This window comes from Lineus longissimus, chromosome 5 (assembly GCF_910592395.1).
Source record: "Lineus longissimus chromosome 5, tnLinLong1.2, whole genome shotgun sequence".
Taxonomy (NCBI): Eukaryota; Metazoa; Nemertea; class Pilidiophora; order Heteronemertea; family Lineidae; genus Lineus; species Lineus longissimus.
Genome location: NC_088312.1, coordinates 22,570,577 through 22,596,332, shown reverse-complemented (window position 1 = coordinate 22,596,332; position 25,756 = coordinate 22,570,577). Strand labels below are relative to the sequence as shown.

The following is a 25,756-nucleotide window of genomic DNA, read 5'->3' as shown; positions in this document are numbered from 1 at the left end:
ACTTTCTGGACGGATCCTTAAATCAATTGACACCTGGTTTGATCAGTCTGCTGGGAAGGGTTCGGACCCCAGGGCAGATACCACTGTTTGGTGATGTGCAGGACTAGGGCAGATCTGGCGCTGGGGAGAATATCAGGTTTATATGATACCTCTTAGCCCTCAGCTCAACATTTTAGAATACAGAAGCCATGTTGACCTCAGTCAACAGGACTGGTCACCCAGCAATTCCATTCCAATTTTGTGTGAAAAACAAACAGCCAACAGAAAACAAGAGGAAACCAAGAATTATAAAATATATCCATCTTTAATATTCTGACTATGGCTTCTTGCACAAGATCACACCAGACTTACAGAGAGTCCTTGGAAACATGGCTACTAAACAATTAACATGATTATGTTATACCCAACCTTGCTGATTAAGGACAAAAAGATGTCAACATATTGAATTACAACATAAAACTGGCATATACAAACCAACAGAGTTGTCTACAGAACAGTTATAAGTGTAGCCTGGAAAAAGTATCAGTCCCCATACATTTTAAACACCATCAACTTTTACACCTGTCATTCTGATACACTGGAAAAGCAACACATTTCTCAGCTCAAAGCAAACTGGCCGACTTCTTCAACTTTTGGATGTTTTGTGAAAATATGACGTCGTAGCGACCTCCGCTGGGTAAACCTTGCATCACATTCGTCACACACAAATGGTTTCTGACCAGTGTGTGCTCGGACATGAGCCTCTAGCATCCCCTTCTGAGGAAACCCCTTAGTACAAATGGAACATTTGAAAGGGCATTCCCCGGTGTGTAACCGTATGTGAACTTTGAGCGCCCCAGATGTTGAGAGAACCTTCCCACAGTAGCCACAAGTATGAGGATTACATGAGTTTTCTGCCCTTTTCCACGATGCCTGCAAGAACAAATTAGATCTGCATTTATTCCTCGATTGATGAAAACATGAAAATAACAAAACTTCAAGAAGAGAAAGGCATTAATATTGCTTATTATAAAAGCACATTTAAACAATATTGATTTTCGACTTGGTATGTTCGGATGTTTTTGAAGGTTATACACAAGGAAAATTGTAACTTTCTCATTTTATACACTAAATGAAGATAAAATCTGTCAATTTTTAGTCCAACTTGGCACTGGTCTTCATCAGTGCTCTACCAGTCTACCAGTGCTCTAGGGCCTACCAGTGTTCATCAGTGCTCTACCAGTCTACCAGTGCTCTAGGGCCTACCAGTCTTCATCAGTGCTCTACCAGTCTACCAGTGCTCTAGGGCCTACCAGTGTTCATCAGTGCTCTACCAGTCTACCAGTGCTCTAGGGCCTACCAGTCTTCATCAGTGCTCTACCAGTCTACCAGTGCTCTAGGGCCTACCAGTGTTCATCAGTGCTCTACCAGTCTACCAGTGCTCTAGGGCCTACCAGTGTTCATCAGTGCTCTACCAGTCTACCAGTGCTCTAGGGCCTACCAGTGTTCATCAGTGCTCTACCAGTCTACCAGTGCTCTAGGGCCTACCAGCGCTCTAGGGCCTACCAGTGTTTTCTCATATGCAACTGAAGTGACACATTTTGAGCAAAGCCAACACTACAGATGGAACATTTAAATGGTCGTTCACCGGTGTGCAATCTGATATGGCGAGTGAGCGCTCCAGAAGAATACCACTTTTTACAATAAGTGCATCTTTTATGACGGCGTTCAGATCTGTGGTCAGGAATCTGCAAGGACAAAATCATGTTGAGTTTTAATTTTCTTGTTTTTGCATAGTAGAAAACAAACGAACGTGCAGGACTGAACTGAACAGGAAAATGATGTAATGAAGTGGGGAGTGATGTTTCTTGAAACCTATAAGAAAGTGTTTCCAATCATAAATCAATCTTCTTCAAAGTCGCTCAAAAACTCTGGAGTCCTTTTAAAACAGATGTTTTCCACAGCCCATTTCCCCAAACTTCCATGCAGCATGCTCTCAGTTACTTTGGGGTCCTTCTTGAACAGAAGTATTCAAAAGCCCATTTCCTGTAACTTCCACCAAAGACTGAAGTCAAGACAACAAAAGTCAAAAGTGACAGAAACCGCAACGCTGGTGACCAAAACCAAGAGACTGCAAGACCACGCCTTCAGATGAGTCGGCCTATGGAACCATTTCTACATGGTTTACCAAGACCACGCCTTCAGATGAGTCGGCCTATGGAACCATTTCTACATGGTTTACCAAGACCACACCTTCAGATGAGTCGGCCTATGGAACCATTTCTACATGGTTTACCAAGACCACGCCTTCAGATGAGTCGGCCTATGGAACCATTTCTACATGGTTTACCAAGACCACACCTTCAGATGAGTCGGCCTATGGAACCATTTCTACATGGTTTACCAAGACCACACCTTCAGATGAGTCGGCCTATGGAACCATTTCTACATGGTTTACCAAGACCACACCTTCAGATGAGTCGGCCTATGGAACCATTTCTACATGGTTTACCAAGACCACACCTTCAGATGAGGTGGCCTATGGAACCATTTCTACATGGTTTACCAAGACCACACCTTCAGATGAGTCGGCCTATGGAACCATTTCTACATGGTTTACCAAGACCACGCCTTCAGATGAGTCGGCCTATGGAACTATTTCTACATGGTTTACCAAGACCACACCTTCAGATGAGTCGGCCTATGGAACCATTTCTACATGGTTTACCAAGACCACACCTTCAGATGAGGCGGCCTATGGAACCATTTCTACATGGTTTACCAAGACCACACCTTCAGATGAGTCGGCCTATGGAACCATTTCTACATGGTTTACCAAGACCACACCTTCAGATGAGTCGGCCTATGGAACCATTTTTACATGGTTTACCAAGACCACGCCTTCAGATGAGTCGGCCTATGGAACCATTTCTACATGGTTTACCAAGACCACGCCTTCAGATGAGTCGGCCTATGGAACCATTTCTACATGGTTTACCAAGACCACACCTTCAGATGAGTCGGCCTATGGAACCATTTCTACATGGTTTACCAAGACCACACCTTCAGATGAGTCGGCCTATGGAACCATTTTTACATGGTTTACCAAGACCACGCCTTCAGATGAGTCGGCCTATGGAACCATTTCTACATGGTTTACCAAGACCACGCCTTCAGATGAGTCGGCCTATGGAACCATTTCTACATGGTTTACCAAGACCACACCTTCAGATGAGTCGGCCTATGGAACCATTTCTATGGTTTACTAAGACCACACCTTCAGATGAGTCGGCCTATGGAACCATTTCTACATGGTTTACCAAGACCACACCTTCAGATGAGTCGGCCTATGGAACCATTTCTACATGGTTTACCAAGACCACGCCTTCAGATGAGGCGGCCTATGGAACCATTTCTACATGGTTTACCAAGACCACACCTTCAGATGAGTCGGCCTATGGAACCATTTCTACATGGTTTACCAAGACCACGCCTTCAGATGAGGCAGCCTATGGAACCATTTCTACATGGTTTACCAAGACCACGCCTTCAGATGAGGCGGCCTATGGAACCATTTCTACATGGTTTACCAAGACCACGCCTTCAGATGAGGCGGCCTATGGAACCATTTCTACATGGTTTACCAAGACCACGCCTTCAGATGAGTCGGCCTATGGAACCATTTCTACATGGTTTACCAAGACCACACCTTCAGATGAGGCGGCCTATGGAACCATTTCTTCATGGTTTACCAAGACCACACCTTCAGATGAGTTGGCCTATGGAACCATTTCTTCATGGTTTACCAAGACCACACCTTCAGATGAGTTGGCCTATGGAACCATTTCTTCATGGTTTACCAAGACCACACCTTCAGATGAGTCGGCCTATGGAACCATTTCTACATGGTTTACCAAGACCACGCCTTCAGATGAGGCAGCCTATGGAACCATTTCTACATGGTTTACCAAGACCACGCCTTCAGATGAGGCGGCCTATGGAACCATTTCTACATGGTTTACCAAGACCACGCCTTCAGATGAGGCGGCCTATGGAACCATTTCTACATGGTTTACCAAGACCACGCCTTCAGATGAGTCGGCCTATGGAACCATTTCTACATGGTTTACCAAGACCACACCTTCAGATGAGTGGGCCTATGGAACCATTTCTTCATGGTTTACCAAGACCACACCTTCAGATGAGTTGGCCTATGGAACCATTTCTACATTGTTCACCAATTCCACACTATGTCAAGACCTCGTTGTTGTGAAATTTCATACCGATGACAAGATTTTGTCTCGCTGGTTATGAACACATGCAAGGAACCAGTTCTTGGAATGCTGACAGACATGACAGATTTGTCATTTATGGCCGATTCCATTTCAGAAGAAGTCCTCCGTGCACAGAAACTTGATGGCTACGCCGATGACCCAGAGTGACAAAATTACGCTGACATATGTTACAAGAATATGGTCTTTCTCCTGTATGGATACGATGGTGCGTCTTCATAGGGCTATTATGGGCAAACGTCTGACCGCACGTAGGACATTTATAGGGGCGTTCTCCTGTATGACGTTGCATGTGGACTTGCAGACTCTGTGTGGTCGTCGGCAAATGGCCACAGGTACTGCATTGGAGACTTGACATTTGTTGCCAACACTTGCTAGGACTGCTTTGACCGATAGGATACTGTAAAAGAAGAAATAGGTAGTGAATAGTTCGCGCCACTGAAATGAAAAGGGCAACAGCCTGAGGCACATTTGGGATCAATATGTAACGGTTTCATCCAGTTGCACACAAGACAACAAGTAAGTTCAGGGAGAGAACGTCAAGGTGAAGAAGATTCTCTGCCGTTCAAGATGCCAACGATGCCTTCAAAAGAGAAATAACCAAGATGAAATTGAGAGAGGACGCAAACTGTATTAGCACACACCGTTACTGTCTTCTTCCCCGATAGCTGCTTTATACTGAAGGTTAATCCACGACACAACACCTTCCTTTATCTCATTTTAACTGCGCATTGTGTAGTGAAATTACTGGGCGCTAAAGACGAAGAAGAAGGAAAGTCCAAGGCCAATGTATCAGTCACTCTTCGGAGTATGCCAAGATGTCAGGTGGCGACACATTATGTGATTCTTCATAGTACTCAAACGCCGGAAGTCTTTCTTGCACACTCTGCAAACATGGGGTCTTTCTCCCGTGTGGCCGAGTTCGTGGCGTTGGAGAGTCTGTTTGAGTGCAAACATCCGACCACAAAACGTGCAAGTAAACGAACGTTCTCCCGTGTGGCACTTCATATGCAGAGTGACGGCATTTTTGGAGGAGAAATTGTTCGCACAGATATGGCACTTGAATTGGGTTGAGTAAGCTCGTCTCGGAATTACACCTTGACCACTGATCATCATGTACTGTAAAAGAGAAAACAGTTTGTCAAAGTTTTGGTACAGATACTTTTAACCCTATAACACCTAGAGCCACTGCCAGCGCAAGTGCTTATTCCCCTAGGCCCCGACGCGATTTTACCTGGAAATCACATTTTTTGCGATGGGTCCAGTTTTTTACAAAATGACATAGGTGAATTTCCAAATAATGTATTATAAGACCTGTTTATTTAAAAGAAGATTAAATTCCCTATTAGATAGGGTACATCCAAATCGGAATCAAACAAACGATCCATTTCAGCAACTCAAATGTCCAACCTGAATTTACTGGCTTGAAGAGAAACAAAAACTTAATCGTCAAATATCTCAAAAACTTCTACAGCAACCACCATTGTTCATCCGGGCATTTGAAAGCTTAAGTTTCATAGATTAAAAATAGGCGGCACTCTGAAGGAGATCGGTAGCTTAGCACGCGAAATATGAATATAGGTGTGCGGGCGTCATAGGGCGCCTCCAGGGGGATCGGCGGCGGGCGTCATCGGGCGCCTCCAGGTGTTATAGGGTTAACAACACTCGCTGCCAACTGTTAAGATTTGGTACCATGCATCCATCCGTTATCTGGTACTGTAAACAAGAAATAGTTCGTCAGCTTGATATTGTGTTGCAACTTTAGGAAAGTTCACAGCATGCTGAATGTAGCGAAAAGTAGATTTCAAATAACCAAGTCAACCCAAGCAAATCAGTCACTACAGTCGAACATCTTTAGCAATCACCTCTGAGCAGATTAAAGTCTCCAAGTACCGGGCACACTGACTTGGGTCCCAAATTGGTCACTTCACTACACTGGTCCTAGATAAACAGGATTTTATGATGTTGACCAACCGAGTGATTGGCAGTGCGACTTGAAATAATGCCATCCAGAGAACTCAGGAATGCCATAGCATATTGATCAGGAACTGAGAACGTCTCACTGGGTAATCAGAATCACATTTTACTCCCCAAGTCACCAGTCTGTGACGACCTCTCCTTATCCTGCCACTCCAGATGCTGTTGATACATGTGAGTTTTCAGACTGCAATTATGCGCAAACGCCGCACCACAAATGCGACACTGAAATGGTTTTTCTCCCGTATGTTGCCTCAAATGAACTTTCATATTCCACTGCCTCGAGAATAACTTTCCGCAGGAGTGACACTCGAATCCGTTGGTGTTTGATCGTCTGCTAGATTGAAACCTGGAGAATTGTCCGACCTGTAAATATACAAACGACCCAAATGAGTGGACTTGCAGGAATGTTTTAGTACGAGCAGGCTTTATGACAGCACACAACATGCAATATGATTGCTTTTGCAGATCAGGACATCCTAGTTATATGTGAGGCAAAGTAGTACAACTTTCCCCATCACAATAATAGGCCCTCCAGTGTAACAGCAGGCAGCACATATCAATACAAGAGAACATTTTCTAAGAAGCATTCTTCTTTAAAGGTTGAACAACATTATGAGCTGACCATAGGGGTTGTTCTCGAGTCTCGAGGATTGTGAATCCCTTATCAAAGGGACATCCATGTGGTCCTTCACCACTATGAATAAGTTGTGCAGGACACGCAGCTTTCTCTGGTACAGATAAGAGCCCAGAGGTACAGTTACAGAACGATTCAGTGTTGGTCTCGGAAAGTTACAACAACGTTATGAACCAACCACTGGTGCTGTTTCAGAGCCCCAAGGGTTGTGAACCCCTTATCACAGTAGCGACACCCATATGGTCTTTCTCCAGTATGGATACGTTGGTGTACTTTTAGGGCACTGGAATGAGCAAATGCTCTACTACATATTTGACAGCAATATGGTTTCTCTCCAGTATGGCGTCTCATGTGAACCTTCAAGTTTGAAGGCGTTGTCGCTATTACTCCACAGATTTGGCATTTCATGTTAAAAGCGTCGTAAATTCCCGGGGTGACGACTTGTGATTGTTGCATGACCCTCCCATGGACAGCCTGCAGTAGAAGAATAGGGATGCTACGTAAGTGAAAGAATTACGTAAGACGACATGCTGTGATGAGCTGACTTTATTTCCTAGTCTGCAAGATTAAACAACATGAACACAAATGAATGCACACTTACTACCTGTACAAGACTATTTCACAGAATATGGTACAGCTCGGCACACAATTGACCAAATTTTGTTTTTTGGAAAAATTAAATCGAGACAGATAAGTGGTCCTGACTGAGTCTCAAACACATTGGCTGTATGTTACCCATTTTGAAACCTCGCCTTCAGACTGGGAACTTCACGTTTTTTAAAGTGTGATGCATTGCCATTAGATGGCGTCGCAGTGGACCCAGCTGAGTGAACGAGCGGTCACAGATCTGACAAACATACGGCCTTTCCCCAGTATGGACGCGAATATGTGTCTTCATAGCGTCCTTCCGCGCAAACCCCTGACGACAAACAGGGCACTTAAAGGGACGTTCTCCCGAGTGGCTCCTCAAGTGCGTCTTGAGATTACCAGCGGAGGTGCACACCAGCGGGCACAAGAGACATGGATAGGGCTTCGCATTGGATGTTAAGTTTTCCTGGGACATCAGAGGGGACTTTGACCAACCAAGGAATCCAAGCTGTAAAAGAAGAAAGACTTCGTGTAACAGATTTCAGGGAAGACAGAAGGTGAGATGATCTATTTCATAGTCAAAACAGTCCCTTTATGCCATACAGGGTTCTTGTAGCTGCCTGAAATAGATGACAACCTATGGTCAGAATAAAGTGACAATGAGATATATGACGATGAGACGAAAAGCAGTTGCAAGCATACATTAGTCCGATTAGACTTCAAACCAAGACGAGGCACTTGATGTAGCCCCTTTAAAATCATTCATAGTAAACTGTACAGTTCTCATCATGAATGCAATGTCACAGAGTGCTCTCTCCTCAGCACAGTGCAATATATCATAGCGTTATGCCTTCCTTCATTCCAAGGAGATGGGTAAAATAAGCAGCCATCTATGAGAGAGACCTTCATGTCTCCACAGGGAAGAAAGAAACCTAAACACTTTCATCAATATCAAGAGAGACACCCTTATCTGAATCATGGTTTACTTCTTTTAAAACTCCTTGATTGAAGGCGCAGCTTCAAAACTGACAACGAATCTGTGATCAATGAAAGACACAGCAGCCACAACTGGTCCCTCCTCTCCCGGCGCTGTTTCTCAAAAGACAAAGACACTTCAAGGAAAGCTTAGTTTGTCCACAGCTGAATCTCTGGGTGCGTGCGATGCCCGATGAAGCATGAGAGAACCTCTCTGGAAGAACCCACGCCCACAGATATCACACTTGTAACACTCATCCACGACCTCGACCAAGTTTCCATGGACGCTCAGCATGTGTTCATGCCGACTGAATCGATGCCGGAAGCTTTTCGGGCAGCTTGGACAATCGTATGGTTTCTCTCCTGTGTGGATGCGCATATGTCGGGTCAGGGTACACTTTTGTTTGAAAGAACGTCCACAGAGCTCACACTGGTGTGCCAATGTTTTCAAGGAGTTTGGCTTCGCAGGACGCCCACGAGGGCGACAGATGTTATGATATGATACATCTTGACTCTCAAAACGTTGCTGGATTCTGCTCGCAAACTGCAATTATAAAGAAGTGGATTTGATGTAGTAACTGCAGCGCTATGTCCCTTAACGGTGTCCAGACTCAAGGAACTAGCTGAGTTGTTGTACCACCATGACTGCACTGGAAGTGAAACGGAACTCATAACGAGCAAACAGTTCACACTCAAGATTTTCAACATCCTGCAAAGGCCATGTCATTGAACAAGTCATTCTGGCAGAGGGCCTACTGAAAGTGCTGAATTTTGCTGTCTGCAACAAACTGACAAAGCCTAGGAGTGAAGCGGCTTTGAGTAAATCCAAGCCCGCATATAGAACATCTGTAACTCTCGTCAGGAATGTCAGCCAAGCAATCGATGCCATGTTGTGTCACGATGTGATTTTGGCTGCGATATCGATGTATAAACGTCATGCTGCACATGGGGCACTGGAGAGGTCTAGCGATGTGATGGATGTGCCTTAGCCAACGAGGTCATCAAGAAATCTCTGACAATCATGAATCAGAACCAGCAACAAGAGACGAACACAGAACTAAAACCACAACATAGGAACTCAAAGAGCAAGGACTTGGAAATCATTTTGATTGACCATCAGAATATCAACTTTCTTGTTTATCGTGATAATGTTGTCCACCTCATCCCCAATTTTCTATTGACACAATACAAGAGTACCTCCACTGGATCCAAGGTCGACTACAGAATTAACTGTCTGGCGAGAATCCTACAGAGGTAAGGAGCATGTTTTTTTCATGGAATAATCCTTCTACCTTTCATTTGTATTCCAGGTTGTGCCTCTTGCAGCCTTCATGTCACTGACATACTCTCATATTTATCATTTAGCATCACATTATTATCCTTCATTTCTTTCGTCACTTTTTATCTGACTAGCAGTCAAATAGACCGACGGTCATTCATACATCAGCAAGAAATGATTTGCAACAAGCTACCTGTCTGGTCAGTTCAAATCAATCCTGCAAACGTCCATCAATCAGACAGTGTGTTACAAAACAGTGGCCAACAAATCAACTAGTGAATCTATTATTCTAATCCGTCCATCAAATGAAGTATGATTGGAAAGTCGCCCTTATCAAAAGATATATTTTTCAGGAAAGTTATCGAAATGTAAGCCTATATTTCTATCGTAATCGTATATATCCTTTATGGTCTGCGTGAATTTGGAGCCTTTGATGGCAGCTTGGTATTTTTCATCCGACTATGCAAACATTATGTAAGAAGCGATAAACACAAAGCGGTATACAACTGTGGAAGCCTCTCGCCCTCGAGAGTAATACAGAATCAGCCAACAGCAAACTTGCAAAAATGAAATTCTACTTTTCTGTGAAGGAGAACACAAGGTTGGCCGCCGAGATATCTTTTTCTTTTGATACCGCATAACTGCATAACGGTTGATTAAATATCACTAACGGAGTCAAAAGGCTTCCAGGATTGTCAAACTTGTCATCAGCCCTAAACTGCATTCTTCACTTTACATTCAATTTCTTGCACTGTCTCTGAGTTAACTGCTCCTGAAAGGGGCACTTATATTAGGGGGGGATTTTCCCAAAGGTTGATTTCAGGCCTTTTGGAAATGATAGCCAGTTCTTTTGAAAACATTTCAAACACATGTGGTTGACTCAGACGTCGGAAAGAGACTTGAAAAGATACAGGAGGTTGTAATGTCTACCTTTGGCGGGGTGATGAAAAGCGGGACACAACAAGCAACACAAAATGACAGAGTGCAAAATATCTTTTAACGGCATGATGGAACCCTCCAGATCTTCATTTACCTGTTACCAACTAGATAGGCCTAAAACAGCTGTAATAAACCTGGCTTGAAGATCATAGGCAATCTGCTTCAGCAGTTTCCACCCATTATATCTGAAAGCTACTTTTCAGGTCTCGTGTCACCCTGACCCACCATAAGGGAGGTCGCTGTCTTTTCTGTCTGTTGTCATGATAAAACACACTAGATAAGGTTAATGCGGGAGATCCATCAGCTTGCACTGATCTCCCGCCAGCGGGTTTTCTTTGACCACTGGAACGTCACATTGTTTAGTCCCATTCCATTCAGTGGAGAACTTCCATGGTGCGATCAGACAGAAAGGACACAGGCCAACCGACCTGAGATTCATATTGATGCTGGCAATTGATTCGTACGTTGGTCATAAAGTCCACAACAGGTTTTACCGTCTTCACGAGGTCAACAGTCATGCAAGGATCCCAGTTTTGGAAGATGTCACTGTCATTAGAAAGGAAGAAGCTAAATCTAGAGGTAACTCGTAAGTTTAGCAGCGGAGGACTTGTCTCAACCTGTCTTGGACACAAGTGGAAGCAGAGAGCAGCGATGATTGCCACAACTCGCAAAACGGTGATCCTTGCCCAACTAGTCAATAGCGTCAGAAAATAGAACTTCCAACACAATGATAGGATTCCTAAACTGCTGATTGAAGAATGACGTGAATGGGGATGATCTTCTTCCTCTTCCGTGTCCTATTGCTGAAATTGAACTGGAAAGACCAAGTAACCTCCAACTTTTCAGCATTTCATATTAAATCAAATACTTTTCCTGCTCCTAGGTACAGCTGAATACAGCTTTCATTTTTCAAAGCCCGGCAAGGGCTTCTACTTCACAAGAAGGCACAACCCTTCATGCTTCACTAATTACTTCAACAAATTCTATGCTCCCACAAAAATACGCAACAATCGATCGAAGACAGTAAGAACTGAAAAGCAGTAGAATACTTGATCTTAACCAAAATAGAGAAGAATCTAGGCCTATGTCCTGCAGTTCTAAAGGGTTCCATCAAACCATAAATGTTGACTTACACAACACTGGCAATTCTGAACAAAACCTGAATGAGCAGACCATCATTTCCTCAGGGAAAAAGATCAGCATCCTTTTACTTTAGGTCTGTTTTAGTGAGAAAACAATCAATCCCCCTTACCGGCTGACAGTGCAAGAAACACATTTGTGATCCGTCACAGCAAAACCAGGTGCATGTCGCTCTGAGCTTGGCAGGTTGAGACGGACTGTTTGTTCATTTCTCTATTGTCTGCCTTTTGTGAAATATGAGCACATCAATTTCTTCCATTATCTCCTGGTGTCATTTAGGCTCATCTTCTGTGCGACATGCGCCTGGTTTTGCTGTGACGAGTCACATTTTTGGACATAGCCATGCACAAAGTCATCATATGATGTCATTCTCTTCGATTTCTCCACAATTGCCAATGCGTTTTGCTAAATTCAAGAACAAAGAAAATCCATTTCAAATTTTCTTTTTTCAACTGTTTTAGTTGTTGATTTCAAAATGGATTTTCCACAATCAGCAAACATTTTTATAAAGCAATATTCTAAACTCCACCATGGACAAACCAATGAATATGTTAATTTTAAAAGTTAATCTCACCCTTTGTTCAAATTGTCACCGGCTCCCGAGAAGTTGTCAAAACATTTTTTCACTCCCTAAAAGACTAAGGAAGTCCAACTCAAGTCCCGTCTGTGAAAAGTTGAGTATATTTTACTACAACATAGAATTTGGAAAGTCTAGCTCGTTACACTCAGTAATCATGTATTTTAGAGCAGAAACCAAGTTGTGTATGATGAGTTCAGAGTAGATGTCCATGGTGGTGGTGGCAAATCACAACTCATCTCTGGTGCACCATGTACTTAGTTAACAAGAAAAACGATGGTCAAATTTTATACTCTAGTACACCACACCTGACTTGCCCTTCGTGATGAGGTTCAATCAAAAAACATCACTGCACCACAACTATCACAATATGAAAATCGGGAGAGCATTTCCTGCACAGCAGGTTTTCGAAGTTTGGCAAGAGGATAAGTGACCAAAGATGAGTTGTCTAGCTAAATCAAGGAATTGTTGGGTTCAAAATGACGGGTCCAAAAACTACTAAAAACACCTGAAAATTCAAATTGGCATCCCCGAGTCAAGAACACATGAATCCATTCTGTGGGCTGCATTTGCAATGCATTTGTCAGTGTTAATGTATGTCATAATTGGTTGGGTCCAGCAACTTGAACTGCTGAGACTCTCTTTTGTCATTTAAAATCTGAGTGATTGGTCGTCCAGCTTGGCTGATTCAGCAAAGTCATGACTTCCAATACAGCCTGTTACTGTGGAGGCAGTCTACAGGTTGGAGGCAGTGTACAGGTTTGAGACTGGTTGCGACTTTTCCAAGAAAGCACAGCCTTCCATTGAGTCATACTGGTTGCGACATTCTTCCAAGAAAGCACAGCCTTCCACTGAGTCATACTGGTTGCGACATTCTTCCAAGAAAGCACAGCCTTCCACTGAGTCATACTGGTTGCGACATTCTTCCAAGAAAGCACAGCCTTCCACTGAGTCATACTGGTTGCGACATTCTTCCAAGAAGCACATCCTCCACTGATTCATACTCAAATGCCGGCAAAATCTTTTCAAAAACATTAAAATGTTACAGGCAAATTATCATAGGACAGTTTTCTTTTTAAAACTTTTTTTGACATCACAGAATTCTGGATCAAGTTTTCTTCACACGAAAATGCCATCCTGATTATTCAAGTGTTCTGAAGTAAGAAGTGCCCAAATGCTAACCTGGAGGTGAATAATATTGATAGGTTTTCAATCAGGTTTACAGATCCTCGAGGCTGTACAGACTATAATCATGTTGTATGTACATGATACATCTCTGTAGTGAATGTAGTTCCATCCATGATAGGGAATGGCCCACATCATCAACTAAAGGCCCATGACAGAAACCTGCCTGTCATCTCCTCAAGTCATTATTATTTCAGATCTGCTCACTAAGCAGTGCATGACCTCCAGACCGACATTTGAACAATTCATGAATTCCACAAACCTCCACAACTTGGGATCAGAATCGAAACAACAGAACCAGCTGTGCACAGTTCTGGGTGATAAAAAGTGTGGAGATTAGTGGTGGACAAGGCACTCTGAACCCTTAGTGTCATCAGCCTTGTGTCAGAGAAGAGCAGCTCAGAGAGATGTCATATGGAGGACGACCAACTGGTACATTTTGTGCTATACGCTGCAATGACTAAAACAGGCTCAACCTTTTCTTGATTATAGTACCCATCCATGGGTCTGCTCAATCTGTTACTGTTATTGTTTGTGACAGTATCCTTGCATTTGATCAGGAACTGCCAAATTCTACAGTTGCAAGACCAGTTTTTACGATGACGAGTTCTGGCACACATTTTAGAATCTAATCAGCAATGGACAACTATGTGAATTGAACTTTTATAGCCGATGTTTAATGGCAACCAAGATTTTGTCATCTCAAGTCAAATAATAGATTTATGGACAATTCTCAAACCAACATTTTGTGTTTCACAGCAATATAATCATAATTCATCTCCATCGTTTGAGCTACCATTCCTATCACGAGACTTTTGTCACTGTTGATTACTACAAGTTTTATTAACTGATCCCTACCTTTCCGTCTGCTCCCCCATCCGTGCTGCCACCTGGTGACATCGCTGGACTTGGTATCGGCCCCGACACTGGCACTGGGCCTTGATTACTATCACTTGTCCCTGAGCTAGGAGTCCCTGGTTTTATAGTCGGCATATTGCCTTGACTGTCACTGTCCATTTGCATACTAGATGTCATAGTGTCAATACCAGGTTTAACGTCCTCAGAAACACTTAGGGGGAAAAATGTATCACTGGATGTCATGGCAGCTGTATCAGTTATTGAAATATTGTCATTAATACTTGTTAGAGAAGCCCGTGTAGGCGTTATCGAGGGTGACGCCATAAACTTTGATGGAGACGGGGCAACTTTAGATGGGGTTGAAAAACCCCATTGGGAGGGAGTGGTCGTGGTTGGCATGTGGTGTAAACGGCTGGAATGATCTGTGAAAGACTGAGAGGTGTTTGAAATACGGGATGTATCGTGTCCCGAGGAAAGTCTTGTTTGCGCTGAAGAGTCTTCTCCCATAGCCTGCGATTCGGCCAATGAGATGATGTTTGAGAGTCCGAAATCTCCTTCAACGGAAAGATCTAGTGTTGGTGGCGAGTCAGGAATTTCTATCACAGCAGCAGGGCCTTCACTCGTTCTCTGAAATATGAATGTTGAAAATTGTGAATGGTTTCTGAAATGAAGACCGACGTGTTGCCATAGATGTTAACCTGGCATCGATTTGTAGAATTGACCACCACAAATCTGCAGATCAGGCTTGATTTCAAGACATCTTTGCAATGTACATGTACCTTTCATTGTATTTTCAGTGCAGACACTTTTCGACACAAATTTGAGAACAGCAAACCTCCTCAGGTTTGAATTTAAATGGGATTTCGAGGCCCAAACTCGCACCATGGTAAAATAGTTTTTGAAGAAACCATAATCTGGTGTAGTAGCCTCTTCCTCATGAACTTGCCCAGAAATGAACACCTACCGGTCGCTTCCTACCCCCACTCTGCGACGACAGGGTTCTTTTCGTCAGCTCATGTGATTGTTTCTCCAATTGTAGCGCCCGTCGTTCAAGTTCCAACTGTTCCCTCAATTCGGCATTCTCCTTCATGAGTTGATTCTGTAATTTCTTCAACAAATTGTCTTTGATTTGTATTTGCTCTTGTTTTATAGTCAATTCAGATTTCATACGTTCTAGATCACCCCTATATCGAATAATCTCATTTTGTTTGCCTAAAAGTTCACTTCGAGAGTTTTCTAACATTTCCATATTACAAGACAGGTCTGATTGTACCCGTTGTAACATTCGCTCCTTGACAGAAAGTTGCGACTGTGCTTGACGAAGTTGTCTTTCTTTCGTTCGAATGTCATCTTGTAATTGTGTAATCTCCTCATTACCAGCATCAACCACTGGTTTCATTTCTGCAAGCTGCTTCTTTCTCTGCTCTATTTCCTTCTCTGCTATTTCAACCGAGTTCTCTTTAACAAAAAGTTCCGCTTGATATTTCGTTATGAAACTGAACAAGTTTGACCAGGCCTTTGTCAGTTCTGCACCCCTGCTGTGTAGCTCTGTTTGCATACTTTCAAAGGGGCTGTTTTCCTCTACCTCTTCCTCTTCATCATCAGTAGGGCTCGACACCTGAGGTGCCATAAATTCTTCTTCTGTGTCTGCAACCGACATTGTGCTGTCCTTCATCATCTAACTACAAGCAACGTTATCTATCGGAAGCCTGAAAAAGAGAATATGACTCTTCTTGACGTATGTCGTAAACAAAAATCGCATCTCAAAACTTATTGGATTAGTTTCGATTCGATTAGGCCTAGAACGATGAATATCATCATTATATGGCACAATTGCAGAATACCTGACAAATTCCCATAAAGTCATCACTGCCATGACATGTTACGGCATGACTATATGTTCAGATGTTGAGTACTGGATTGGGAAATACCGGTTTTTTTATTAAGTTGCGAGCGCTACCTGGGTGCACCACAGAGCACCACAATTAAACTCGTGCAATTTTTCGCAAATCGCCGCCACTTTACACGCCCAAACACAAAATCAAAGGCAAGACTATAACAAATACCTGTTTCTGCTAATGCACAATATCTTTATACACTTTTCTGATGCACGCAGACTTATAATTATCGATCATAAATTGGTTATATTCGGTCAAATATCATCTCAAGATCATCAACAGTATTCCCACCATTTTCTTTTGTTGAGGATGCTGAGCAACGGCAGGGAGTTCGGATGGGATCCAATCATTTCGCTCCCTGACCTTTTCGCCCCCAGTTGTTTCGCTCCCTGGGACTTTTTGTCGGGATTGAGAAAGTACTCGGGCACAATGAACTAATATTTGTTGAAATTCATAGATAAATTGACTAAGGTAAGCAACTTGACCCAGGTAATGAAGTAAGGACCGGAGAAGGGAACAGCTAACATTAACCCCTGATTGGATTTCCTCAGCATGACTGTCGATGTGACCATCAATAATAAGACAAGACTGATTTAACAAGTCTTCGCCCCATATCACTGTCCCTTTGGATCGCAGTACGAGAAAAAAACACTGAGCCGATTTCATCAAAGTTTTCTTTCAAAAGATGGATGCTTATGACTGATGTCTGGACGCCAAAATAACTCCCAAAATAAGTCCCAGAGCTCACTCGTGGTATGACTGCAAGAGAAGATAGACTTGCCCAGGATCACACTCTTGATGACTGGACGAATGATAAAGAATGAAAGACAAGTGACTTGCCAAATATCACACAGTAGATGACCAAACGATTCCTTCTTTGTGGATTTGACAACCCCCGAAAGCACATCTACTTTGCCACTTGCACTTTCCCGGGGTACTTTCTCAATCCCAACAGAAGTCCAAGGGAGCGAAACGACTTCGATTTGGAGCGAAAAGACTGGGGGCGAAAACGACACGGCGCGAAACAACCGCAATTCTGGATTCATACTGGTGATAAACCATTCAATGTGAACTCAAGTGAGGGATGTGGATTCATACTGGTGATAAACCATTCAATGTAAACTCAAGTGACTGTGGCCATCAACAGTCCCAGTGAGAGTGGTCAATGTATTATTGGCCAAAAAATCATCACCCAAGCTCTTATTCACAATGGTTAAGACCAAGGGTTAAGGCCTACTGTGAAGCCAGCCAGGTGCTGTTAATTTTGCTTTAAGCTTTTGTGTGAGCTGCTTGAGAACCCTATTGTTTTTGCAGGTTGTCAGGCCAAAATAGGAAGATGTTTCTTTATCCCTTATGCCAAAAATTAAAATCAGGCTTGTCTTATTATTGATGGCTACATCGACAGTCATCTCTCAGGTTCGGTATTACAGTCATCAAAGTGGCCAATCGATTGGCCGTACTCGAGCTGGGAGGAGATTTATGGTAACAATACCCTACCCGATCTTTTATGGCTGGTGAAATTGAGGGTTGTAATAAGGAGTGAATTTCACCACCTTTTAAATTCTTTTGGTTTGAGAAATGATCAGACAGGGACCTGTTGTTACTGGAAATCTGTTCCGACTCTGGCACGGTCATGGTCATCGAGCCGGAGAGCAGAGTACCATAGAGTAGACTCTTGCAGCAGCCTGATTTTACATCCTGTTAATCTTCCTATCTGGGCTGCCAATGTTGTATTAAATAAATGCAGGGAATCTGGTGTCCATGGTGGAGGCAGAGGGAGGCTGTGAGTGAGGCCATGGTCCAATGATGAGACTTTAAGAGAGCTATTCAGTCAATAAGAAAAAAACTGTTTTTCTTTCAAAAAAATCTTTATTGTTGTACATTCCAAGGAAGACACATGACGAATTGGAATGTTGTGTAGGAGGAAACCCACATACCGGGAGAAAACCTACGCAATCGGAGGGAGTCGCCATCTCCATCACACAGGTGACAGGCGCTTATGTTTAAAATGACTCAATACATTGTACATTATACAATGAACGTCTACATTTTTTTGCTGCACCACTCCGAAAGCCCAATACAAGAAGAGGACCAGGAGATAGGATAGTAGCACTATCCCCTCAAGACATGGTCAACTTCTTTACAAGAGGTCACAAAGAAACACTAATAAGTGTCCTTGCAACACAATGCTGACTTGAGATCAAACACAATAGACTCAACTATACACAATGGTTTGAGTTGGCACTAAACCTCTTCATGCATTCATCCTGTTTATTATACATGAATAGCTATTGTATTAAAACCTATTGTTCATGGCTTCAGGTGAGCCATGTCAGCTGACAATAGGTTTGGTCACTGCTGTTGATTTGCAGGACCCAATTTGAATAACAAAGGAACCACTTTTGTCATGGCCGCTGGACAGAGCTGGCTGCCACTTAGCATGACAAAAGGCGCAGTTCGGATATGTTATTTGCATGACAAAAGAGGTGACCTTGACAGGGCAAAGATTAAAAGTTGGCTTTGCCATACTTTTGGCCAAGTCGTAAAGTCATTTAATACATTTCACAATTTTTTAAAATTTTACACACAGGATTTACAAATACATTCATACAGGACAAACGTCTAAAAGTTACGTTTTAAAATTACACTTTTCTCGATCAATTCAGTATCAAGTCCAACCAAAATTGTCATGACGGGTTTAGAAGATACTTTCCTAACCAACAGATCATGACAATGCCCTTACAATGAAAGGTCTTTTGAATAAAAATGAAAAGAGGCTGACTTTGTTCCTGTGTGACCACTAGGGTAGGATCAGTCTTGTTTGTAAAATTTTTTAAAATTTTCATACGAATATCAAAAATTCAAACTTTTGATATTCTGGCATGTTTCATTTTCAATAAAACAGTGAGAGTTCAACTAACTGTTTTAGTTCAATTGTAAAGATGTTTTGGTATTTCAAGATTTTTGCCAACGGGCATTGCCCGGGTAAGAAAATTCAAATTCAACATATCACTGTTGGTCAGTTGTCTCGAGCATGAAGGTACATGTACAGAGCAACCGATCCAGCCAGTGTGAAGGGTCCAGGGCATCGGAGCCCAGGCCATGTCAGTTGATTCTGTGGTACTGATGAGATCGAGAAACAGTATGAAAGGCCTACGGTTCCACCAGACACATGTGTTCTTGTTTCGTGGGGTCAGCGAAACAACAACACATGGACCCCATGTCTAAAGTGATGGATATAATCAAATGAATATCTGATGAATTCGGTGATTTTTTAAAGCAGAAAAATTTGCCTGAAAGAATTTCAGGGTCCTGATATGCCCAAGGCGGCTGTTGGCTCCTCTTGTAGCCACAAACAACCCCCCCCCCCTAGATTGTTCTTCCTTATTTCATTAAGCACAAAATTTTGCTTGAAAATTATTTTGTTTGGGTATTGGCTCCCTTGTTAGACAAAAACACCCCCCCCCCCCCATAATGAAAATTTCAATTCCTTCTCTAAATAAGTGTAAGATTTTGAACCATGGCATAGGTCATGGTCATAACCAAGCATAGATTAAAAGGATCTATGCTTGTCATAAGCAAGGTAAATATTTGCCTTCTCACCATCAGAAAAATTAGAATTTTCATTAAATCACCTTTCAATCAGATATTTTGATAAAACGATGAAGCCTACGGTTACAAAATACAATCTAACCGTCGTACTGTTACTTGACGGCGATGGGAGCATCCTTCTCCCTTCTGCGGGATGGCTCATCATGCTGAAAAGAAAAAGACAACATGAAATTGAGATTGTACATGTAGGTGCACTTGCTAAGACGATAATTTGTCAAGGGGGCCATTGTGCTGACTGTATAGATATCTAGTAGACAATTCATGCTGGTTTAGAAACGGGCTGTAGTTTTTTTACAACCATTGACACGGTTTCCCTCGCCCACTGCCATTCATACAAAGCAAGGAATTTGTGATGATTGCGATTATTGGGAGATGCCGACTTGTGATGAAGCTGTGATTGTTATCATTTGTATCTACTGGATATTTTGTCAGCAGAAGGCTCCATCGATGACTATTTGGATATTTTTCCCAGGTGCAGCCTGCAGTCGTCTGATGGTGACCAGAAATAGACCACACCAGATGCCATGCCCATCTTACGGAAATGTATTAGATAGGACACTATGAAGAATACTGGTGCAGCAGGAATATCTGTCCCAGGATAGAGTGTCACGGAGGGAACTTATTCTATCACGCAATGTTATATCCGAGTTACTAAACATCTTTGGTATAAATAGGACTTGAATCCATAACTGTATAGTATGATAAGTATAGTCCGTTGAATTAAGACCTGTTGCCTATACGAAAAACGGAAGTCTAAGGTCACACCTCCTTAGTACTTAAGATTGGTCCAAACTATCATCAGTGGGAGTTTGATGAAAATCCCACTGTAATTGGTATCCCAAAAACAAGATTCGAAAATTGTTCCTCAACAGAGAGCTGACGATCTCTAAATCAGGCTACACCTAATCAAGGACATTTTAAAAATTGAAATTGATTTGTTTATATTACCGTGTGATGGCATCCCTCCGAAGGTATGAGATAGGCTGTCCTCGTGGTGGCTGCAGGATATCATGTCCGGGCTCTATGTCCGTAGCTTTCCCTAAGTCCAGAGAGTCCCTTCGGAGTTGGAATGTCATTATAGTCTATCAGAGCATTGTCATTATAGTCTATTAGAATGACGGACATTTGTGTGTCCAATCCATCCACACAGCAAACACGTTCCCTTCCTGATCTTAGCGAAGGTTCTCCTTGAATTGGTCTGTCAAGGCATCGTTTGCTGCACTGTGGTTCATCACTCCTGCACATGGATATCCCTCAGCACAACCATTCGATCCACTGAATCCACTCGACTCTCAATCGTCTGCCCGCATCTTTGAGCGACTGGAAAACAAAATTTAGGGTTACTCAATTGATAGAATCACAACTCTTAAATCCTACACCATGTCGACAATGGTTGTGGTCATCGCCCAGCTGTTTCCTCTGAAACCTTTCAGTGGAACTGGAACTCAGATTAGCTGCTCAATCAGCACGACAACCTGAGCATTTTCAACCGGTGAGCCCAGAAGCTCATGGCCGCTTGTCAAGGACCCAAACCACTGCACAGATGTGTCTCTTTTACTTTTGACGCAGTTCGTGTTTAGTAAAGTGTAACTGGATTGATGCAGTGATGAAACCATGGGTGGAAAATCTAATAGCCTGTCTATTATAGGTGCAGCTACAGAACATATGGATTACCTATTTTAATATCGGTACACCCTGTTAGTACACTTCAGGGCTGAGTTTGTTCGGTTTTACGGTCCAAGGTTTCCCAATCAACATTCAAGATCTCCCTGAGTTGCTGAAGTCTTCAAGCAACATGGGGGTATAAGCAATATGTGGGTATCGTCACCATAGCACATCTCTGCCCGAATAATTGGGTCGATCAAATCTAAATAGCGACTGAAGTGGTTTTTTCAAAAAATCATCACTCGTTTCTGGAAACGGTTGGATGCTCATATACTGTCATGTCATCATCTGAAGTTCAAGTTTATATTTACCGTATAAGCATTGGATTCCTTCGTCATCCAAATCTTTGAGAGTCCCGTCTACCGTAGTACGATTGTAGATCTTGGTTGAGTCGTTGGGTCTTCTCGACAGCCATCATCTCAAACTGCAGAGGGCTAGATAACAGGAAAAATACATTCAAGGACCTATCTCAAAAAGAATAGATTGAAACCCAAAGAATTTTCGTTTTTCATTTGGGCGAGTTGGGTGTCACTTCAAGTGTCAGGTTTCATTTTCATAAACTTTCAGGCTTCCTTTTTTGTATAAAGTGGCACTGCTGAATATCTTGCTGGGGGGAAAGGGTTCCCAGAGAAAAAATAGTTTCTTTTGGCTTCAGTCTATTTCGGATGATTCCTAAGTATAAGTGGACATTAATTTCAATGACACCCTTCAATTTCTGCTTGCTTTTTTATCATTTTTCACTGATCAGCCCCAATTTCTTTGGGTGCCAATGGTCAGATCAAAATTTCAGCTTTAAAACCAACTTCGATCTACAAACAAATTCTCAAGTTGGCTGCCTCTTTAAAAATTAGAATGTTTGACACTTGTTTGGTTTTGACTGATAACATAAAACGACCACGATGTCACTGCAAGCATCTAGTGACAGTGTCAGTGATGATTTTGAATAAAAATATGCTTCAGAGTACAGTTACCAATGTTTGCATCCTCCTTTACACCTCCTTCAGAGAGCGATCGACGTTCATCTCTGCAACATCGCTCAGTCGGGCTGGTCCTGGTGTGTCCCTTGTCCTTGTGTCCCTGGTCCTTGTGGCCCTTGTACAATGTTGGCCCGGGCTGCAAAATAAGAATCATATTTTTGTTGAGGGGTTTATCTAATTTTTCAATATGGCTTTCGGAGTGTTTTTACTGCATCAGTTATTATGCTGTGTTCACACAGAATCGGATTTAAAATTGTTTTCAAAAGAGTCTCGGTGCTATAACACTTGGCCTAATGAGCATTCGATTCAATTTGAAAAGTGCCACTCTTGCCGCGTTTTGTCACAAGGCACCATTAACGGTCAACTTTCATACTAGCTTACCAGCTTCAGATGTGGCCATGTCGAAACAAATGCGATTATTCATAACAGTCGTTCATTTCAGTGTGACCACCGCATAAATGAAATAGTGTATGTCAGATGGATACTTTTTTCAAAGTTATTTTAACATCTTTTAATCAAGATGTGACTGAGGACTAAGTGATGCTTACCCTGTTGGGCTCCAACATCGGCAGGAACACTGTATTCTTGGGGTCCAGTGTCTTCTCTGCTCTTCTCGGCTGACAAGCTGAGGCCGGCTCTTCTTCTTCTACTCCGTCGTGTCAATTTCAGCGGGTATATTTATAAGTTTTGTGGAGCACAAGGAGGTCAAGTACACTGTTGTTATCCAAAGAGCCCAATGTCTTCGTCATAAGTACTAAACTGGTTTAGCACTAGTCCCACACGGACACGCCTGACATTTCGTCCGACGAAATTCCGCAGGTTAACAACAGGACTTGGACCCCAGTCATTCCATCCCCCTCGAGATCAGGTAGGGGATCGCTGGCCAGCTATTGCTTACTATTGTTAACAGTCGTAAGACTTATCCCGCCAACACTCTAAAACAAGGGGACCAATTGAATGACTAGCGACACGCAACTCTTATTGCCCGCATCAATCAACCACGATGACTCAAGGGGAACACGTACCCTGAACCTAAGTCCATGTCATCACCGTCGAAACTTAGATGAGGACCGCAGAACAAAGTGGCAAGCATGCCTGGGACCCAGCCACCGCGCTTTGGACATGAGATGAGTTAGACTCAAGTCGCCAGTCACGATAACCAAATACACCAAGCGTATAGCTTGAATCGAACCCGATCTATCATTGTCATCGGTCTCCTGGCCTGGCCTGGACAACTGAAAGCTGAATAGGTTAAAATAGATGATGAGCAGGATACACAAAACCAAAAGAATAACAACTATACTAGCTAGATAACTACTCTAACTACTCTAACAACTATACCAGCTAGATAACTACGATAACTACTCTAACAACTATACCAGCTAGATAACTACGATAACTACTCTAACAACTATACCAGCTAGATAACTACGATAACTACTCTAACAGCTAAAATAACAACAATAGCTACACAACTAGCACAACATTGATCAATCACACGTCCAGCACTCACTACAGCTACTAGAGTCCCCCTCCTCCCCAAGACCTCCCACACCCTTTTTCAATCCCATCTCACACACACACACACACACGCACCCACGAACACAACATCTTACTATTGTTACAACTTCTGAATCAACGCCAGATTTGCAGATAGAAGTGTCACTGTCAATTTGTTTTATTTTTTTAATTGCATGACTAAAACATGTTTCAGTAGTGGCAGCATGTATGTACCGAATTTATTACTGCATTTTTGGCTCACCGTAGGGGAGTCTATACAATACCGCAGTGTCCGTCGTCCGTCGTCGTCCGTCGTCGTCGCCGTCGTCGTCGTCGTCGTCGTCGTCGTCGTCCGTCGTATCCTAGTTCAAAAACAGTGGCACGTTTCTTAACCGCTAGGCCTATGAACTTAAAACTTTGTACACATGACCCCCTAGGTCAGATGACCTGTGACACTAAATTTCTGTCCGATCTGATTCTCTACTTGGCCACCAGGGGGCCAAATGTGGATATCTAAAAAGTGTGATATCTCGTTTATTAGTGACTTGTTTTCGATGAAACTTTTGTTGTAGGTACTCATAGCAAATATACATCTTATATCATACGGGTTTTTAATTTGACCTACTTTTCAAGGTCACAGAGGTCATATGGCGTAAATTGGCCGTTAGAGTGTAAACTATGGCACGTTTCTTAACCACTAAAGCTATGAACTTGAAACTTGGTACATATAACCCCCTATATCACATAGCCTCTGGTGCTGAATTTCAGTTTGATCTGATTCTCAACTTTGCCACCAGGGGGCCAAAAGTGGAAATCTAAAAAGTGTGATATCTCGCTTATAAGTGACTTGTTTTCGATAAAATTTTTATGGTAGGTACCCTTAGGAAGAATACATCACATATCTTAGGGGTTGTCAATTTGACCTACTTTTCAAGGTCACAGAGGTCATATGGCGTAAATTGGCCGTTAGAGTGTAAACTATGGCACGTTTCTTAACCACTAAAGCTATGAACTTGAAACTTGGTACATATAACCCCCTATATCACATAGCCTCTGGTGCTGAATTTCAGTTTGATCTGATTCTCAACTTTGCCACCAGGGGGCCTAAAGTGGAAATCTAAAAAGTGTGATATCTCGCTTATAAGTGACTTGTTTTCGATAAAATTTTTATGGTAGGTACCCTTAGGAAGAATACATCACATATCTTACGGGTTTTCAATTTGACCTACTTTTCAAGGTCACAGAGGTCATATGGCGTAAATTGGCCGTTAGAGTGTAAACTATGGCACGTTTCTTAACCAGTAAAGCTATGAACTTGAAACTTGGTGCATATAACCCCCTACATCAGATAACCTCTGATGCCAAATTTTGGCTCGATCTGATTCTTTATTCGGCCACCAGGGGGCCATAATGGAAAAAGTAAGAAGTGCAATATCTTGCTTATTTTTAGTGATTCGTTTTCAATAACATTTTTATGGTAGGTTCTCCTAGCAAGGATACATCACATATCATATGAGTTTTTGATCTGACCTGCTTTTCAAGGTCACAGAGGTCAAATGGCGTAAAGTTGTCGTTTGATTGTAACTATGGCACGTTTCTTAACCACTAAAGCTTTGAACTTGAAATTTGATACACATGACTCCCTACGTCATGTAACCTCGGACACCGAATTTCGATC

At 42.5% G+C, this 25,756-nt stretch overlaps 1 protein-coding gene and 1 long non-coding RNA gene across 11 annotated transcripts in view; both read right to left on the bottom strand.

Moving 5' to 3' along the window:
* LOC135487909 (zinc finger protein with KRAB and SCAN domains 8-like) overlaps window positions 1-16,633 on the bottom strand; it is a 35,087-nt gene extending 18,454 nt beyond the window's left edge. For 7 of the 10 annotated variants that reach the window (XM_064772143.1, XM_064772139.1, XM_064772135.1 and 4 more), the window contains exons 1-3: window positions 16,493-16,633; window positions 15,391-16,135; window positions 14,427-15,053 (exon numbers count right to left, since the gene is read on the bottom strand). In XM_064772143.1, coding sequence (XP_064628213.1) covers window positions 14,427-15,053; window positions 15,391-16,104 — 1,341 coding nt within the window. In that variant the 5' untranslated portion in view covers window positions 16,105-16,135; window positions 16,493-16,633. Of the gene's footprint in view, window positions 1-282; window positions 913-1,545; window positions 1,728-8,204; window positions 8,993-14,426; window positions 15,054-15,390; window positions 16,136-16,492 lie in introns of those variants that run through there. The other 3 variants (XM_064772137.1, XM_064772138.1, XM_064772136.1) reach the window with 3 other exon arrangements.
* A 5,302-nt stretch (window positions 16,634-21,935) lies between these two features.
* On the bottom strand, window positions 21,936-23,232 carry LOC135487962 (uncharacterized). The gene is made up of 3 exons (XR_010446909.1): window positions 23,127-23,232; window positions 22,573-22,714; window positions 21,936-22,035 (listed from the first exon to the last, which is right to left on the bottom strand). It is a non-coding gene; the product is annotated as an uncharacterized LOC135487962 (long non-coding RNA).
* Window positions 23,233-25,756: the final 2,524 nt, after the last annotated feature.